General features: G+C 42.4%; 1 protein-coding gene and 1 long non-coding RNA gene across 10 annotated transcripts in view; one reads left to right on the top strand and one right to left on the bottom strand.

Moving 5' to 3' along the window:
* Positions 1 to 2,713, bottom strand: part of LOC126502352 (uncharacterized) — a 36,318-nt gene extending 33,605 nt beyond the window's left edge. Inside the window, exon 1 of the long non-coding RNA XR_007591908.1 lies at positions 2,565 to 2,713. This is a non-coding gene — a long non-coding RNA (uncharacterized lncRNA). The remainder of the gene's footprint in view (positions 1 to 2,564) is intronic.
* Positions 1 to 17,492, top strand: part of LOC126502348 (natural cytotoxicity triggering receptor 3 ligand 1-like) — a 70,522-nt gene that overhangs the window by 7,486 nt on the left and 45,544 nt on the right. For 6 of the 9 annotated variants that reach the window (XM_050143260.1, XM_050143266.1, XM_050143268.1 and 3 more), the window contains exons 3-6: positions 3,913 to 3,959; positions 8,010 to 8,187; positions 9,304 to 9,651; positions 14,736 to 15,062. In XM_050143260.1, the coding sequence (XP_049999217.1) occupies positions 8,103 to 8,187; positions 9,304 to 9,651; positions 14,736 to 15,062 (760 nt within the window). In that variant the 5' untranslated portion in view covers positions 3,913 to 3,959; positions 8,010 to 8,102. Of the gene's footprint in view, positions 1 to 3,724; positions 3,829 to 3,912; positions 3,960 to 8,009; positions 8,188 to 9,303; positions 9,652 to 14,735; positions 15,063 to 17,492 lie in introns of all 9 variants that reach the window. The other 3 variants (XM_050143264.1, XM_050143261.1, XM_050143263.1) reach the window with 3 other exon arrangements.

Raw genomic sequence — 17,492 nt, 5'->3', positions numbered from 1 at the left:
TCGCCATATAATAATCAAAACACAAAATAGACAGGTTAAAGAAAGAATATTAAGAGCTGCAAAGGAAAAAGGCCAAGTAACCTATAAAGGTAAACCGATCAGAATTACACCTGACTTCTCTATGGAAACCATGAAAGCCAGAAGGTCCTGGATAGAGGTACTTCAAAAGCTAAGAGACCATGGATGCAAACCCAAACTTCTATACCCAGCCAAGCTAGTGTTCACTATCAATGGAGGATAGAAAATTAGGTAGGTGGAGTAGACAGAACAGAATGCTGGGAGAAAGAAGCCAAGTCAGGCAGTCGCCATGATTCTCCGACCGCAGACAGATGTAGGCTAGAATCCTTCCTGGTAAGACATCATCTCGTGGTACTACACAGATTATTAGAAGTGGGTTAATAGAGATGTGAGAATTAGCCAATAAGAGGCTGGAAATAATGGGCCAGGCGGTGTTTAATAGAATACAGTTTCTGTGTAATTATTTCGGGGCATAAGCTAGCCAGGCGGCTGGGAGCCAGGTGGAACACAGCCTGCTGCTCCTCATCACTACACCTCACCTTCTGTTTCTCTCTCTGTCCATCCTTCTTCTGAAGAGGCAACCTCTATCTCTCCCTTTCCATCCTTCCACCCGTCACACTGGTGGCAGGCACTTCTGGGTCTCAGGGCCACACATGTGCAAACAAGCACTCAGGCAAAATACTTAGCAGCCCCCAAAACCTTAAAAGGTCCTGCATGAGCTATGTGGAGCATGGTTGCATCACCTAAGTATGATGCGGCTATATAAGCCCGTACATAAGGCGTGAGCTTCATCATCTGTGTGAGACATAGCCACGTCAACCCCTGTGCTCATGCGCTAGGCAGCCTTTAAAAGCTGGATGGCCATCTCCAAGCTGTTTTTCTCCTCACCAACATCCTCAAGTCAGGACAAGTGTCTCTCTAAAGACCTCTTAAGTAGGTTTGTTTTGTGCTTCATTCTCACTTGTGCCAGGTAATCTCACCATCTCTATCTTCCTCTCTTTCTCTCTTCCCTTTACCCTTACACCCATTCCAATACCCACGAAATAAACTCTATACCCAGTCTCTCTCCACACAGAGTATCTGTCTTCCACCTGCTGTGGTCTCCCATCAGGGACCTGCCAGGGTCACCCACACCATAAATTATAAATCATAACAGCAGGAACCCATGGTGCTGGGACAGTAGCTGAGATGTGTCATGATCCACAGGAGGCAGAAATGGAGATACTAAAAAAGTAGAGAGAGCCTCTGACAGGCTCAAACAGGGCACCAGCAGGGTCTGCTTCATTCCTCTCCTTTGTTTCTTGCTAAGCCACTAGACTTCCTCATTCTAAGATTGGCTACCAAGATCCAGTTCTCTCTTTGTGCTGAAAATTGGTGTGATCTGTGTCCAGAAGGAGCATGCCACAGTGCGTGGGTCCTGAGAGAGAGAGAGAGAGAGAGAGAGAGAGAGAGAGAGAGAGAGAGAGAGAGAGAGAGAGAGAGAGAGAGAGAGAGAGAGAGAGAGAAAGAGAGAGAGAGAGAAACAGACAGACAGACCAGGCCTGACTTGGGCTTTTAAAACCTTGAAATTCACTTCCAGTGACAGTTTTCTGTGGGGGCTTGTAGACCCCTGGCCCCTTGACTTTCTTTGCCCACCTCAGCCACTTTGCCTGCTGGAGTCAACTGAGCAAGACAACTTGTTTACTGTGCCTGCAGCTGCTCTGAGCACAAGACCCTCATGAGTTCCTGATGGCAGGAGAGTGGTTTCTGGTGGGTTTTACAGCTGAAAATCCCAGGGGATGGTGCATGGCTATCAGTTAAGGATCCCTATATAAGCTTCCCTAGAACACAATTAACTTGACATTCTTGTATCAAGGATGACCTGTGGTGCTGTCTCTCTGTCTGTCTCTGTGTTTGTGCTTTTAAATCTCCAGCCTGGTTCCAGGCTCAGGTACCATCCTCTAGAAAAGGCGTTGTGCTTTACAATCTTCCTCCAACAAGCCACACACCATAACAATGCCACTCCCTACAGGCATATGGTGCCTTCTTAAAGTGCAATAACAAAAGAGCTCTTCCGTGGCAGCATCTGTACTTTTTCTTTGATTTTTTTCTTGAAATTTGTCAATCTCAAAGTGTTAGTTCTTTTTGTTAATATGTACTCTATAGAAACCATATCAAAATAAAAATAAAACAAAACTTTTGTTCAAAACAATTTTGAGAGCATTCAGAGGCCCCCTTGGCTTCAGTAAATGAAGGGCAGAATGCTTTATTGTGTGTGGGGGGAAGGATCTATGTCTTTAAATATACAGAACCTTGTTCAGGGAGCCAACAGCAGGTTTTTAGAAATGAAAGTAAAGACCTTCTCTAAGCGCTTTAGCAATGCATCACAGGAATGAGGATGCAGAGCAAACAAAGCATCAAAAAGAAAAAAAGTGCTCCTTAGAATCTAGCTATCCTGAAGCTGTTCTTCCTCTTCCTTTCTTTCCTTTTCATTCTATGCACTTATTATTTTTGGAGAGCCCTGCAAATATATATTCTTCTTATATATTTCTCATGGCCATACTTACCTTTGATGATTTCTTCTGTACTCCTACCCCATTTCTGTGTTCTGTTCATCCTGAACCGGCAGGAATAAGGGTTCTGAAAGATGAAGTGTTGAGAGGGAGGACTGGGGATGAGAAATAAAGAAGACAAAAGCAATGGTTTGGACAAGGAGGTCTCGTATATGCCTATGCCAAACAAGTTTATTAAGTACAGCATCTTACATAGTGTTTACAGGGGGGGGGGGAAATGGCCAAGGAAGCTTGACAATGCTAGGAAAATCACAGACATCCTCTTCTGTCCTCTGAGGGTACAGGCATGTAAGACTGCACGTCTGTGCATTTGGGTGTGGCTAGAGGTCAATGTGGGGTACTTTCCTCTATTTCTCTTCACTGAACCTGGAACTCACAGATTGCTTTGTATGGATGTTACCATTCTCCTAATGCAGGGGTCTCTGCAAATATCAAGGCCAGAAGAGTGTTAATCTTCAAAAGCAAGATGGAAATCCAGTTCAAGTTGCCTCAGTAGCCAGCAGTGGTTCAGACTTCAAGAGTAACCTTGAGTAGTGTGTTTTTTGGCATACTTAAGCACAGCACAATTTGGAAAAAACTTTTCTGGTGATAATGAACTAATTTCATGAGCACAGCAAAGCTTAAGACATGATTACATAATTCTTGAGCAGTACAGTGAAATCTTCCATAAAGATTGGTTCTAAAGATTAATTGAGGAAACAGGCTCAAGATAAACAAACCCAAGATAAGGGTCTGGGGCAGCCTGTGTGACCTGGTCATATAGAGACCACAGAGGTCACCAGACTATAAAAGACATCCATTTCTCGTCTTCTGAGCAGAAAACTAGTTATATATGTCTTCATTTGAAGAGACAATGCTGTGTAGTTAACACTTCTGGATTCCCTCATGCTTATCTGTGAGCACAAGGACCTGTATGTGTTCTATATCCCACATAATACTTGTTGGAAGATACCAATTGAATCAATCTTGGTATATGTTCATTTAAGATTATATTAAAATCAGGAAAATGCATACTTAATTGTCATCTTCTTTTCCATTTTTTGCATGTGCTTGTTTATGTGATATATGTTTGGGTGGGTACATTTATGTATATAGGTGCATGCATGGAAGCAGAGGTTGCTATGTTCTTCAGTCATTCACTACATTATTTGCAGAGGCAGAGTCACTTGCTGATCCCAGAGCTCATCAATTCAGCTAATCTAGCAAGACAGCTTGCTCCAGAGATCCTGTGTCCATTTCTAGCATGTTGAGATGATAGGTGGGTCTCTACTCATGCCTGGCCTTTATGTGGGTGCTGGGGATCATCTTTTTCTTTTTCTTTTTTTGTTTCTTTGTTTTTCAGCAGTGTTGGAAAACTGGGACTGAAACCCAGGACCTTGTTTGTGTGAGGTAAGCACTCTGCCATCAAGCTTTATTCATACCTCCTTATTTTTTTTTGAGGAAAATGACAAACTGGGCAATGTTGAAAGAATGCAGTTTGTAAACCACACACACATAACATAGAGTAGGAGGGCTGAGTGGACTTATACTGTTAAGAGAGTCTGTGTGACTTCCTAAGGACTAGATCTTTCTGGTAGTGCAGAAGCACTGGTTTCTAAGCATGCTTATCTTCAGCTTGAAGTTAACATAGATATCATAGAGTAGGGATGTTTGGCTTCCATGTCCCCAAACTGGAATTCATTGTCAAATATTGCCTGGGTAGCAATTCACCTTATTGTCAGTTCTAATCAGTTTTAGTCTGAAGCAGTTATGGTTCCCTGTAAACAGGAGTTTCTGTTCTGCCAAGTACCACAGTTATTCAGTCCCAAAGAAACACACAGAGGCTTATATTAATTATAAACTGTTTGGCCTGTTAGCTCAGACTTATTATTAACTAGCTATTACAACTTAAATTAACTCATAATTATTGTCTATGTTTCATCATGTGGTTTAGTACCTTTTTTCAATAAGGCATTCTCATCTTGCTTCTTCTGTATCTGTATAGTGACTGCATCTCTGCCTTTTCTCTTCCTAGAATTATTCTCCCAGTCTTGTTGCTCCACCTATATTTCCAGTTTAATATTTATTTTATTATCTTTACTCTCTCTCTCTCTCTCTCTCTCTCTCTCTCTCTCTCTCTCTCTCTCTCTCTCTCTCTCTCTCTCAGACAGGGTTTCTCTGTAGCTTTGGAGCCTGTCCTGGAACTAGCTCTTGTAGACCAGGCTGGTCTCGAACTCACAGAGATCTACCTGCTTCTGCCTCCCAAGTGCTAGGATTAAAGGTGTGCACCACCACCACCCTGTAGGGTGCCAATTGTAGAAGGAGCAGCGGGCTACATTTCCGCCCGGCTCGCGACTAGCTTTACCCGAAATAATTACACGGAAACTGTATTCATTTAAACACTGCTTGGACCATTAGCTCTAGCCTCTTGCTGGCTAACTCTCACATCTTGATTAACCCATTTCTATTAATGTGTGTAGCACCACGAGGTGGTGGCTTACCGGGAAGATTCTTACCTGCATCCATCTCGGAGAGGAGAGCCATGCTGTCTGACTCATTGCCTTCTTCCCAGCATTCTGTTCTGTCTTCCCCATCTACCTATGTTCTGACCTATCAGGCCAAACAGTTTTCTTTATTAATTAACCAATGAAAACAACACATAGAAAGAAGAACTCCTACATCACTGCCCAGTTCTTTACTCTTTTAATCTATGACTGTCTGTACTCTTTTATAACTGCCTATACTTTTTCCTCTCTTTATCCCAAGCCTATGTACATTTATACAACACTGTGACCCATTTAGAGGTCTTTTTCATCTGAATCTGTCTTTAGTGTGTACATATATGTAATCATTTCGGCATGACTAGGACCAACTCCACGGCCTTGCCTGTTGACTCCACCCAGTCCAACATGGCAGAGGCCATGCACACTGCCCCAGCTCCAGAGTCACAGCTGGTCTATGTAACCATAAAGCAATTTCTAACATGCTGCTCACAGACTCCATTTAAGTGGTGGCCTCCTGAAAGAGCTAGAGTTGTTCTTGCAACTAGCATGAACCAGAAAGCCCTACCCTAAAGAAGTCATGCAGCCTTTGCTGCCAATGCTGAGTCAGGAAGGCCTCTCTTAAAGGAGCCACAGAGCCCCTGCTTGCTGCCAGCATACAGAGAGTGTCTGAAAGAAATGTGGCTACCAAGAAGCTGTGCTAAACTTTGCTCTTTTATGTCTAAAATTATTTTTCTAGCTCTCTCAGGTTTTATGTGGATGTAGTCAGCCCACATCGGCATGCCATTTTCTAGGTGGAGGCTGCTTGTTTGTTTCCCAGCCACCCAGACTCAAAATAATCACACAGAAACTATATTAATTACAATACTGCTTGACCAATAGCTTAGGCTTCTTATTAACTAACTCTTATGTCTTAAATTAACCCATTCCTATTATTTTGTATTTTACCATGTGTCTCATGGTTTACTGGTAAGATTCTGGGGTTGGCAGTTGGTGTCTTTCTCTGTCAGTGGCTACATGGACTCTCCCTGACTCTGCCTTCTTTTCTCCTCTTGCTTGGAATTTCTGCCTTGCTCTATTTTGCCCTGCCATAGGCCAAAATAGCTTCTTTATTAACTAATGGTAATAAAACTATTTACAGCATACAGAGAGGAATCCCATATCAGAACCTCTTCTCCAAAGTAACATATCATTTGACTTAAATTTTGAAGTCAAAGCATATAAAAATATATAGGTTGGATTAATCCAGCAATACTTATAATCAAATGTCTTTTAGCAGCTGTTGCTCCTTCCTCAGCAGTCAAAAAATTCAAAGATAACACAATAACATACAGTATCCAGATTATCTGTGTATTTTCTATCTTTATGTGGCTTTTTAAAAACTATTTCTTTTATTTTTATTTTTAATTTTTGGTATTTTGAGATAGGGTTTTTCTGTGTATCTTTGGCTATCCTGGATCTCACTCTACAGAATAGGCTAGCCTTGAACTCACAGAGATCCACCTGCTTCTGCCTTCCAAATGCTAGGATTAAAGTCATGCACCACCAATGCCCAGCTTCTTTCTTTCTTTCTTTCTTTCTTTCTTTCTTTCTTTCTTTCTTTCTTTCTTTCTTTCTTTCTTTTTTTTGGACTTTATCTTTTTTTTTCTCTCCCAAGCATATGTATATTTTAAAACACACTGTAAACCATTTAGAAGTTTTTCCCATCTGTATCTGTCTTTACTCTATATATCTATCTTTTTTCTGAGCACATGAGTCTTTAATCGGCTAAAGATAAGTGTGGATAGGATTAAAGCTACAGCTTTGGTGACTGTCTCTGCCCCATTCCTTGGCTTCCTGAGAATCTAGTTTCATGGCAGAGGTACTGGCAGGAGCCACGCTTATTGCCACAACTCTGTAGTTTCTAGGTTCAGTTCATGCCACCACCAAGAAGCATGCCACCAGCTGCTTATAAGCACCTCTTAAATGTTTGGTGGCAGGGATTCTCCAAAGAGCTGTCATGCAGTTTTTTCTTCTAACACTGAATCAGGAAGCCTTTCTTAAAGGAGCTGTGCCTCTGCTTTCTGCCAGCAAACAGAACCTACTGGAGTAAAGATGGTTACCAAGAAGCTGTGCTTGAATCTGTTTTTTTTTCTTTTGTGTCTAGAATCTCTTCCCAAACTTTCTTAGGTTTTATGTAGATATAATTGCCAATTGTTGGGCAGCAGCCTGAGAAGGGGGTTCAGGGAAATCCAGTCATCCATGGTGGAGAGAAAGAGATAGGTAGATAGATAGATAGATAGATAGATAGATAGATAGATAGACAGACAGACAGATAGAGTTGTCTGACAAACACACAGTGGATTGCTTGGAAAAAGCATGTGTGGTTGGTTTTGCCTTCATTGGGTGCCAAATGTAGATGAAAATTTCTGTCCCTGTGGTCCTGCACCATTCAGTCCTAAAGAAACATACAGAAACTTATATTAATTATAAACTGTTTGGACTAATAGTTCAGGCTTATTATTAACTAGTTCTTACAACTTAACCCATAATTCTTGTCAATGCTTAGCTATGTGTCTTGGTACCTTTTCTCAGCAAGGCATTCTCATCTAGTTTCCTCTGCATCTTGCTCGTGACTGGCTTTCCTCTTCCCAGAATTCTCCTAGTCTTGTTTCCCCACCTATACTTCCTGCCTGACTACTGGCCAATCAGTATTTTATTAAATCTATATGAGTGACAAATCTTTATAGGGTACAATAGCATTATTCCACAGCAGTTCCCAAGCTAGAAGAGTGGGCTCCTAGCTTTACAAGAGGATCCCTTCATTGTTCTTAGTTACTGTCTGATTAGCAAGGGGTGAGATATGCCACATAAGGAGGTAAGAAGGCAGTAAGCCTACAGGGAAGAAACTTGGCCATAATTCATAGAAAAGAGAAGTAAAAATTCTATCCCTTCCTTCCTTTCTTTGTTTCTTTCCTAGTGCCAGTAAGAGCTTCACTAAGGTACTCCTAAAACTCTTGCCTGGTGACTCAGCTGATGAGAAGGGGACCTCCAGCCAATCCAGTTCAGCATCATGGCCTCATCATGGGTGGCAGAATGGCAGGATGGCTACATGGCGAGTTTGGTGTTGGTGCTTCTGTGGTGCATGCCCATTGCAGGTAGGATATGGATGGAATGGGAAGGAAGGGGAAGACTGCTGGAGTTCTGACTATTTTTGCTGGTCTTCTAGGGTCCCACTTACTGTGGTTATAGCCTGCCAAAGTGATGAGAGCTCTGAAAGTGTAGATGTGCTGACTGATTCCGTAGATGTGCATTTAAGATCTATAGTATGCAGTTTGCTTGATTGTATCCCTTTGGGGATCTTACTTATCTATTATATGGTAACTAGGGCCAGAGTTAGAGAAAAACTCTAGCTTTTTTTTTTTTATCAAGGCATCTTTACCAAAGTTTTTGCAGAGGCAGGGAGGGGCAGTTTTCATTTTTTGGTAGCATTCTAAATGTCCTAGTTCTGTAGTTTTGGAATCTGAGATAAGGGGACTGGCTGGTTCAGCCCTAGGATAACTTCCTGTTTTGTCATCATGACAGAGAGAGGTCTCACTCCTGGCTCCCATAGTGACTCTAGTCAGTGACTCCAATCCCATTTAGAGGGTTTCAATTTCATGCCCTAATTATCTCACAAAGTCCTTATTTCTAAATGCTGGGGATTCAGCCCCAACATATAAATTTTGGGGGATGAAGAATTCTGCACATGGCATATCACCAACCATGTTAATGGAGAGAAAAAGATAACATCCTTAACATGACAATACACCCAAATTGATCTGTGGGTTTGGTATGATTCCTATCAGAAAACTTCTTTGTAGAAATTGATAATTTGGGACTGTTCAGATGGTTTTTCAGTTTAAGGTGCTTGCCATCAAACCCGATGACCTGTCTTTGCTCCCTGGAGCCCACATGATTTAAGAAAAGAACTTGCTTCCACAAATGTACTCTGACTTCTACATAGGTACTAAGCTACACACGTGCACACACCCAGTAAATGTAATTTTTCAATTAAAAATTAATTGGTTTATTCTAAAATGTACATGGACCCCTAATAGTCAAAATGGTTCAAAAAGAAAGGATAGGGCTGAGGAATCTATTTGAGTTAACAAGAGGCTGAAGGTAAGAATTATTCTGAGCCCCCCCCCCCCCAAATCTCCAAGGGCTATTCATTCTATCCCAGTGACTGGGTACTAAAAGCCTCCTGTAACTGAATTTTCTTTTTGACATAGGTGGGCTAGAAGTGGATATGGCAGGAATGACACAGATGGTATTCCTACATGACAATGTCACCATAACCTGCAAAATCCCTGGTTCCCCACGACTTGACATCGACACTGTGGGAATCATCTGGTTTGTGAAGAATGAGCTGAATAAATCCGAGGTCAAGGTATTTGAGTTTTATGGAAATCACACAGAGTCATTCCGACCTGGAGCCACGGTGCCACTATTGGGGCTGGAGTCAGGAGATGCCTCACTCCATCTGCCTGAGGTCCAGCTGTGGGAAGCAGGAGAATACCGATGCATGCTGGTAGTCACTCCTGACAAAGCAGAGGGAAAGACCATGCTAGAAGTTGTGGGTGAGTACTCGATGGAAGTGCCTTGTGTTTCTGATGGTGCTGGGGTTAGTGGTAGACATTTGGATGGCCAAGCAGAGGAGGGTTAGAACATGGGTGAGAGAGTCAAGGGGTCGTGGTTTTAATTTCTGTCCAAGAGGATGAGTCAGGAGGATCTTGAGTTTGAGGTTACCTGTGGCTACACTTTTTATGTGGGGCTGTACATCGCTTGGTTGTAAAGTGTTTGCTAGTATCTGGCTCAAACACCCACTATTTCCCAAACTAAAGAAAACTAAAACAGTTTGAGAATTGTTGTGGGGGAGAGACCAAAAGACCACTCAGCATGACCAAAGTCCAAATTGAGAGTCTGACCAGAAACTGCCTGGAGAGAAACAATTCTCACACAATAGCCTCAAATTTATTTTACAGGGAGCTTTTAAAGCAAAGAACACAGAAAAATTACATCCTTGTTCACAGTTGCAGGGGAAGCAAGCAAGCAGTTTAACAGAAGCCAAGAACATGCAGTTAACTGGGGCACCGCATCTGCCTGCATGCCACCATGCTCCCCACCATGATGAGAATGGACCAAAGCTCTGAAACTATTAGTGAGCTATCCCAGTGAAATTTTTTCATTTATATGAGTTGTCATGGTCATGGTGTCTCTTTACAGCAATAAAAACCCTAAGTAAGACAGTATCCTTAAGTAATATGGGGGCTCAACATTAACTGGCTTGTATATAAATTAGCACATAAAGGATAGAGATGCACTGATAATGAAAATCCACCTAACTTGGAAAAAAATAAGAATGTTACTAAAGGATTGTAAATGTGGAAAAGATAGGGTAGAAGGAGACATTTGAAATGAGGTACTTGAGAGTCTAGTTAACAGAAAGTTGAAATGGATGGAACATGAATAATTTAAAGATAGAAATGAAACGGAAGCAAAAAATGAAAAAAGGGTTGAAGTACTTCTTCAGCCAGGTTCCTTGCTTTAAAATAATTAAGTAAATAAGTAAGTATATAAATTATAAAACATAACAACAATACTGAACTGCTGGTACCTCCATCTCTAAAAAACATTAACCAAAAAAAGGGAGGGGGTGATGGAGAGATGGCTCAATGGTTAAGAGCACTGACTGCTCTTCCAGGGGACCCAGATTTAATTGCTAGTACCAACATGGCAGCTCACACTTGTCTGTTATTCCAGTTCCAGGTTAGGGGACTCAACATCCATGGCAAAACATCAATGTACATGAGATAAAAATGAATAAATAAATAAAAACAGAAACAGAACCTGCCTAGGAGGAAATCACTTCCTGCATTCCCAAACATCTTATCTGGAGTTGTCTGAAGGAACCATTACCTGAGCATTCTTGCCAGGTATATCTGGAGACTAAGTTATGCAAAGTCTGTGAATCCTTCAGGAAAAGCAACTACCTAAACCTCAGGCAGCAATCACTGACTATTGACAGAGGTTCCATCAAAGCCCAGCTGCTGTCACCCTGGAATTCACACCAGATACAATAGTTCTGTTGACTCTTATGCTACAGTTTGTCCTGCTAGTATTGAGTTTTGTTTTGGTCCAGTATTTCCTCACCATGCTCCTTTCCTTCCTTTTGGAATGGTAACGTATATTCTGTGCCACCCTATATTGAAATATATGATCTGCTTTTTTTTTATTTTGATTTTTCAGGAGGTCATAGCTAAGAGATTGCCCTGAGTCTCAAAAGAGACTTTGGATTTTTAAAGTGTTGAGATGGTGATAGACTATGGGGACTTTTGAAGCTGGACTAAATATATTTGTTATTTTCTTTGGGCCATCAACCAACTCCCAAATAAAAACATGCAGACTTACTATTAATTATTAATAAGCCTTAGCTCATCTTGTCCCACCAGCTCTTTTAACTTAATGTAACCTGTTTCTATTCATCTACATTTTGCTTCAGGGTTTTTTAATCTTTTTTTTTTTTTCCAAGACAGGGTTTCTCTGTAGTTTGGAGCCTGTCCTGGAACGAGCACTTGTATCTCAGGCTGGCCTCGAACTCACAAAGATCCACCTGCCTCTGCCTCCCAAGTGCTGGGATTAAAGGCATGCGCCACCACTGCCCAGCACCTTTTTTTTTTTTCATTCTATATGTCCTACTTTCCTGCTTTCTTGGTGTCTGTCTGTCTGTCTCCTGACATCTCCCTGGCATTTTCTTTTTTTTTTTCTTCTTTACTTAAACATAAATTCCTCCTTCTACTTACTCTCTCAGCCTAGAAGTTCACCCTATACTTCCTCCCTTGCTATTGGCCATTCAGTTTTTTATTAGACCAATCAGGTGCCTTAGGCAGCCAAGGTAAATCAGCAAATCAGCAATGCATCTTGACATAATTAAACAAATGCAACACACCTTTACATAGTTAAACAATATTCCACAATATAAATAAATGCAACACACCTTTGCATTTGCATTCACAACAACTAAGTGCGCTTTTGCTTTATGATCTGACTAAAAGCCAGTGGGAGGTTTCAAAAGCCCATGCCAGGCCCAGTCAGTTGCTCTCTCTTTCTGCCTGTGGGTGAGGATGTAGCTCTCAGTTACTGCTCCAGGACCACCATGCATGCTCCCTCCCTACCACGATGATAATGGACTGAGGGTCTGAAACTGTAAGCAAGTCTACAATGAAATGCTTTTCTCTTATAAGTGTTGCCTTGGTCATGGTGTCTCTTCACTCAGTTGTGTAGTGGAGTTCTCCACGTTGTTTTAGATGAAAGTCTTTTGTGGCTTGTGTGTTTCACAAATATATTCTTAAAGCCTCTGTCTTATCATTTTACTTTATCAAGTTCTATATAGAAGTGTTGACATTTTAAGAACCCCAACTTACTAGTTTTTTCTTCATAGTTCATGACTTGGCATTATATTATTTATTTATTTGGCCTTCTGGAAAGTGGTCTCAGGTTGCCTAGACTGCCCAAGACTTGTTATGTAGCTGCAGATGCCCTTGTATTCTAATCTTCCTGCCTCTGTCTCCTATGTGCTAGTATTGTAAGCTTGTGCCTCCACACCAGGCCTGATTTGTCTGTTTTATTATCAGTATCAAGGACACTTTCCTTTTCTATTTATTTATTTATTTATTTATTCATTTATTTATTCATTCATTTATTTATTAAAGATTTCTGTCTCTTCCCCGCCACCGCCTCTCATATCCCTCCCCCTCCCCCAATCAACTCCCCCTCTCTCATCAGCCTGTAGAGCGGACCAGGTTCCCTGCCCTGTGGGAAGTCCAAGGACCACCCACCTCTTTCCGGGTCTAGTAAGGTGAACATCCAAACAGCCTGGGCTCCCACAAAGCCAGTATGTGCAGTAGGATCAAAACCCAGTGCCGTTGTTCTTGACTTCTCAGCAGTCCTCATTGTCCACTATGTTCAGCGAGTCCGGTATTATTCCATGCTTTTCAGACCCAGTCCAGCTGGCCTTGGTGAGTTCCCGAAAGAACATCCCCATTGTCTCAGTGTGTGGGTGCACCCCTCACGGTCCTGAGTTCCTTGCTTGTGCTCTCTCTCCATCTGCTCCTAATTTGGACCTTGGGGTTGTAGTCTGGTGCTCCAATGTGGGTCTCTGTCTCTGTCTCCTTTCATCGCCTGATAAAGGTTAATATCCAGGAGGATAACTATATGTTTGTCTTTGGGTTCACCTTCTTATTTAGCTTCTCTAGGATCACAAATCATAGGCTCAATATACTTTATTTATGGCTAGAAACCAAATATGAGTGAGTACATCCCATGTTCCTCTTTTTGGGTCTGGCTTACCTCACTCAAGATAGTGTTTTCTATTTCCGTTCATTTGCATGCAAAATTCAAGAAGTCATTGTTTTTTACTGCTGAATAGTACTCTAATATGTATATATTCCATACTTTCTTCATCCATTCTTCCATTGAAGGGCATCTAGGTTGTTTCCAGGTTCTGGCTATTACAAACAATGCTGCTATGAACATAGTTGAGCATATACTTTTGTTGTATGATAGGGCATCTCTTGGGTATATTCCCAAGAGTGGTATTGCTGGGTCCAGGGGTAGGTTGATCCCGAATTTCCTGAGAAACCGCCACACTGCTTTCCAAAGTGGTTGCACAAGTTTGCATTCCCACCAGCAATGGATGAGTGTACCCCTTTCTCCACAACCTCTCTAGCAAAGGCTATCATTGGTGTTTTTGATTTTAGCCATTCTGACAGGTGTAAGATGGTATCTTAAAGTTGTCTTGATTTGCATTTCCCTGATCGCTAAGGAAGTTGGGCATGACACTAAGTGTCTTTTGGCCATTTGAACTTCTTCTGTTGTGAATTCTCTGTTCAGCTCAGTGCCCCATTTTTCAGTTGGGTTGATTAGCCTTTTACGGTCTAGTTTCTTGAGTTCTTTATATATTTTGGAGATCAGACCTTTGTCAGTTGCGGGGACACTTTCCTTTTCTTAAGGATACTTCCTGGAATGTGCTCCTGCTGCTTTTGAACAGATCCAGAATGACTGAATCTGTCTAGAATATCATTTTCAGGCAAATTCTTGGAGTTAGTGATATCCACTATAGCTATTCCCCAAGCCTTTGCAAAATCTGAAAAGTGTCTGACTATAGCTTCATAATCTCTGCTTGACAAAATTACTGTGTTACCCTGCTGGCACCGCTACCAACATACCCAGAATATTTAACTAAGCAGAGTCCCAACATGTTCATTCACCTACCCTGAAGGCTTGCCAGTGGTCCACCATGCTGCAAAGAGCTCCCTGTCTAGTGTGGTAAATTAGCAGGTCTCCAGCCCATTAATGGGAATGATTACAGCCCTATTTGTCTCTTTTCTTTGGTGTGGGGATCAAATGGGGGATTTGAACATGCCACAAGGCAAGCTTTCTATCTCTCAGCTACATCTCCAGCCCTCTTTTTACTTTCTTCCTGTTTTTTAACTTGGAGATGGGCACAGTCTGACCTTTAACTGGCCACATAACACTGCTGTCTTTTTACTTGTATCCCTTCTTCTGTGACCTCCTTAGTAGCTGCAAGGCCTGTACCTGCCAAGCTGGGTGTTCATCTTGGGTAAGTAAACATGATATATTTTCTCTTTCTCTTCTCTGGCAGCTTGCCCAACCATTAGATTATTTGTGAAGCCATCTACAGTGAGAAATGATGAAGAGGAACATATTATATGTGAGCTAGATGGATTCTACCCAGAAGCCTTTAGCATAAAATGGGGGAAGTATACCCTGAAGGATTCCCAGTTCCAAGAAATTACTGAGGGCCATGTCACTGGTCCCACGTTGAAGAATGATGATGGCACATTCAATGTTTCCAGCTACTTGACTCTGAAGCCATCTCTGGAAGACCATGGGACTACCTACCAGTGTGTGGTGCTGCACAGATCCTTGCTTGTCCCCAAGAGGCTCAATGTCACACTGTCTGAGGAAGGTAAGTTTCCTCCCATGTCCCACTGAGGACATGAGACTAGAAACTTGAGATTCTGAGAAGTCTAGGATCTTTGCTAGGGAAGGAGGGGGAGTTGGGGTCTAGCTCAACCCAGACCCTGGAGTCAGCAGTCCAGATTTATGTCCTGTACCTGGGCTAGTAGTCCAGAGACAGAGGAGGAGATAGTATCAGCAGTGCTCAGGATTGCATTAGAGTCTGGATTGTTCCCACGGCAGTGGGTGGAAGGCTTGCCAGATCTTTGGAGACCAGGGCCAGCATCATCTTCTGAGGATAACAGCTCAGGGACCAGCTCTGCCATCACCCTTTCTAGTTAGGGTATGGGTTCCCATTAGAGACTGTTGGATGTTTAAATTCAATCAGTAGTTCTTTCCTGTGGGTTGAGTGTCAAGATGAGGGAGTGAGAGAAGCTGGCCTGGATGATGGCTAGGTCTTCCTACAGATACACCAAACTTTTAGGCTAACACAGTACTACAGATATGGTTTTCCTGGAAGGGGAGGGTTTGAGCTCATATCCTGGGCTTCCCTGATTGTGGCTCTGGTCTTTGGTGGGATTGACCCTGTTAATCAAACACATCTCCATGAACTGAGAAGAATAAAGAAGGTAAGGGATGAATAGGATTCCAGGAGGATGTGATGGGTGTGTCTGTGCCAGGTGAGCTGTGGCTGTTTCTTCAAGGAGATGGATTGTTCTTAGAGTAAGGACTAGAAGCATGTGTGGGTGTAAATCAAATAGGTTATATGTGTTCAATTTTTGTCTGGATGTACATGATATTATATGATGGAGTCTAGAACCCACGAAGCTCTGTGTGACATATTGTCTTTGATATTACTTAGACCATGTTTCATCTCTCATATATCTCTTCCCCTCTTTTCTACCTTTCTCCACTTCTTTTTTATTTTGCATTTATTTATGTTATGTTTGTGTATGTGTGGGGATATGCATCATGGTGCATGTGTGGATGTCAGAGGACAACTTTGTGGAATCACTTGTCTCCTTTTGTGGATAGGAGGGACCCAATTCAATCACCTTAGCCTACTGAGCCATCGCATAGGCCTTGAATTTGCTCTGTTGTCTAGGATGATCTTGAACTCCTGATCCTCCAGCTTTCAATTCCAGAAGGCTGGAATCATAGGCATGTGCATGTCACCATACCTGGCTTTATGCAGTGCTGAGGCTTAAACCCAAGGTTTTGTGCATGTCAGGCAAACACTTTACTAATGGAGCTACATATCCATCCTCCATATTTTAAAATATATTTTTATTAATTAATTTTTCCAGCCTGATCATAGTTTTCCCTCCCTCCCTACTCTCCTCTAAGTTCCTCCCACAACCTCCTTCATTTACCCTTCCTTCCTTCCTTCCTTCCTTCCTTCCTTCCTTCCTTCCTTCCTTCCTTCCTTCCTTCATCTGTGATAATGTTTGTAACCCAACTGGTCTGAACTCACAAACCCCTAGGCTCCATCCCCTCTGGACTGGACTGGCTCTTGCCAGTACCATGTACCACCATGCACATCATTATTATACCATACTTCAGCTGTGCTAAGTACTTTGGTGTTTGAAGATGTCTGTGATAAGGATGGTGATGCTAATACATGACAGAGGCTGGGTAGTCGATCCCTGATAAGAAATGGCATGGGCTATACAGATTTTAGGTGTCTTTGATTTTGTCAGTAGGTTTTCTCTTAGTGTTTGCATTGGCATTGATTACTATTCCTGTTGCTGCCTTCAGATACTCCTACAAAGGCAACTCAATGAAGACAGTTTATTTTTGGCTTACCATTTAAAGGTCCAGTCTACTAAGGTGGGTGAGTGATGGCAGCAGGATCTTTTTTTTTAAATTTATTTTTTATTGAAAAAGAAAATTCTGCCTCCTCCCAGCCACCCATTTCCCGTCCTCCTCCCACTCCTCTCCCCCTCCCTCTCCAGTCTGAAGAGCAGTCAGGGTTCCCTGCCCTGTGGAAAGTCCAAGGTCCTCCCCCCTCCATCCAGGTCTAGGAAGGTGAGCATCCAAACTGGCTAGGCTCCCACAAAGCCAGAACATGAAGTAGGATCAAAACCCAGTGCCATTGTCCTTTGCTCCTCATCAGCCCTCATTGTCTGCCATGATCAGAGAGTCCGGTTTTATCCCATGCTTTTTCAGTCACAGTCCAGCTGGCCTTGGTGAGCTCCCAATAGATCAGCCCCACTGTCTCAATGGGTGGGTGCACCCCTCACGGTGCTGACTTCCTTGCTCATGTTCTCCCTCCTTCTGCTCCTCAGTGGGACCTTGGGAGCTCGTTCTGGTGATCCAATGTGGGACTCTGTCTCTATCTCCATCCATCGCCAGATGAAGATTCTATGGTGATATGCAAGATATTCATCAGTATGGCTATAGGATAGGGCCATTTCAGGTTCCCTATCCTCAGCTGCCC

Source organism: Alexandromys fortis, unplaced genomic scaffold, assembly GCF_014885135.2.
Source record: "Alexandromys fortis isolate MF-2015 unplaced genomic scaffold, M_Fortis_MF-2015_v1.1 scaffold_45, whole genome shotgun sequence".
In the NCBI taxonomy this organism is placed as follows: Eukaryota; Metazoa; Chordata; class Mammalia; order Rodentia; family Cricetidae; genus Alexandromys; species Alexandromys fortis.
This window is presented reverse-complemented; position numbering and strand designations above follow the sequence as displayed.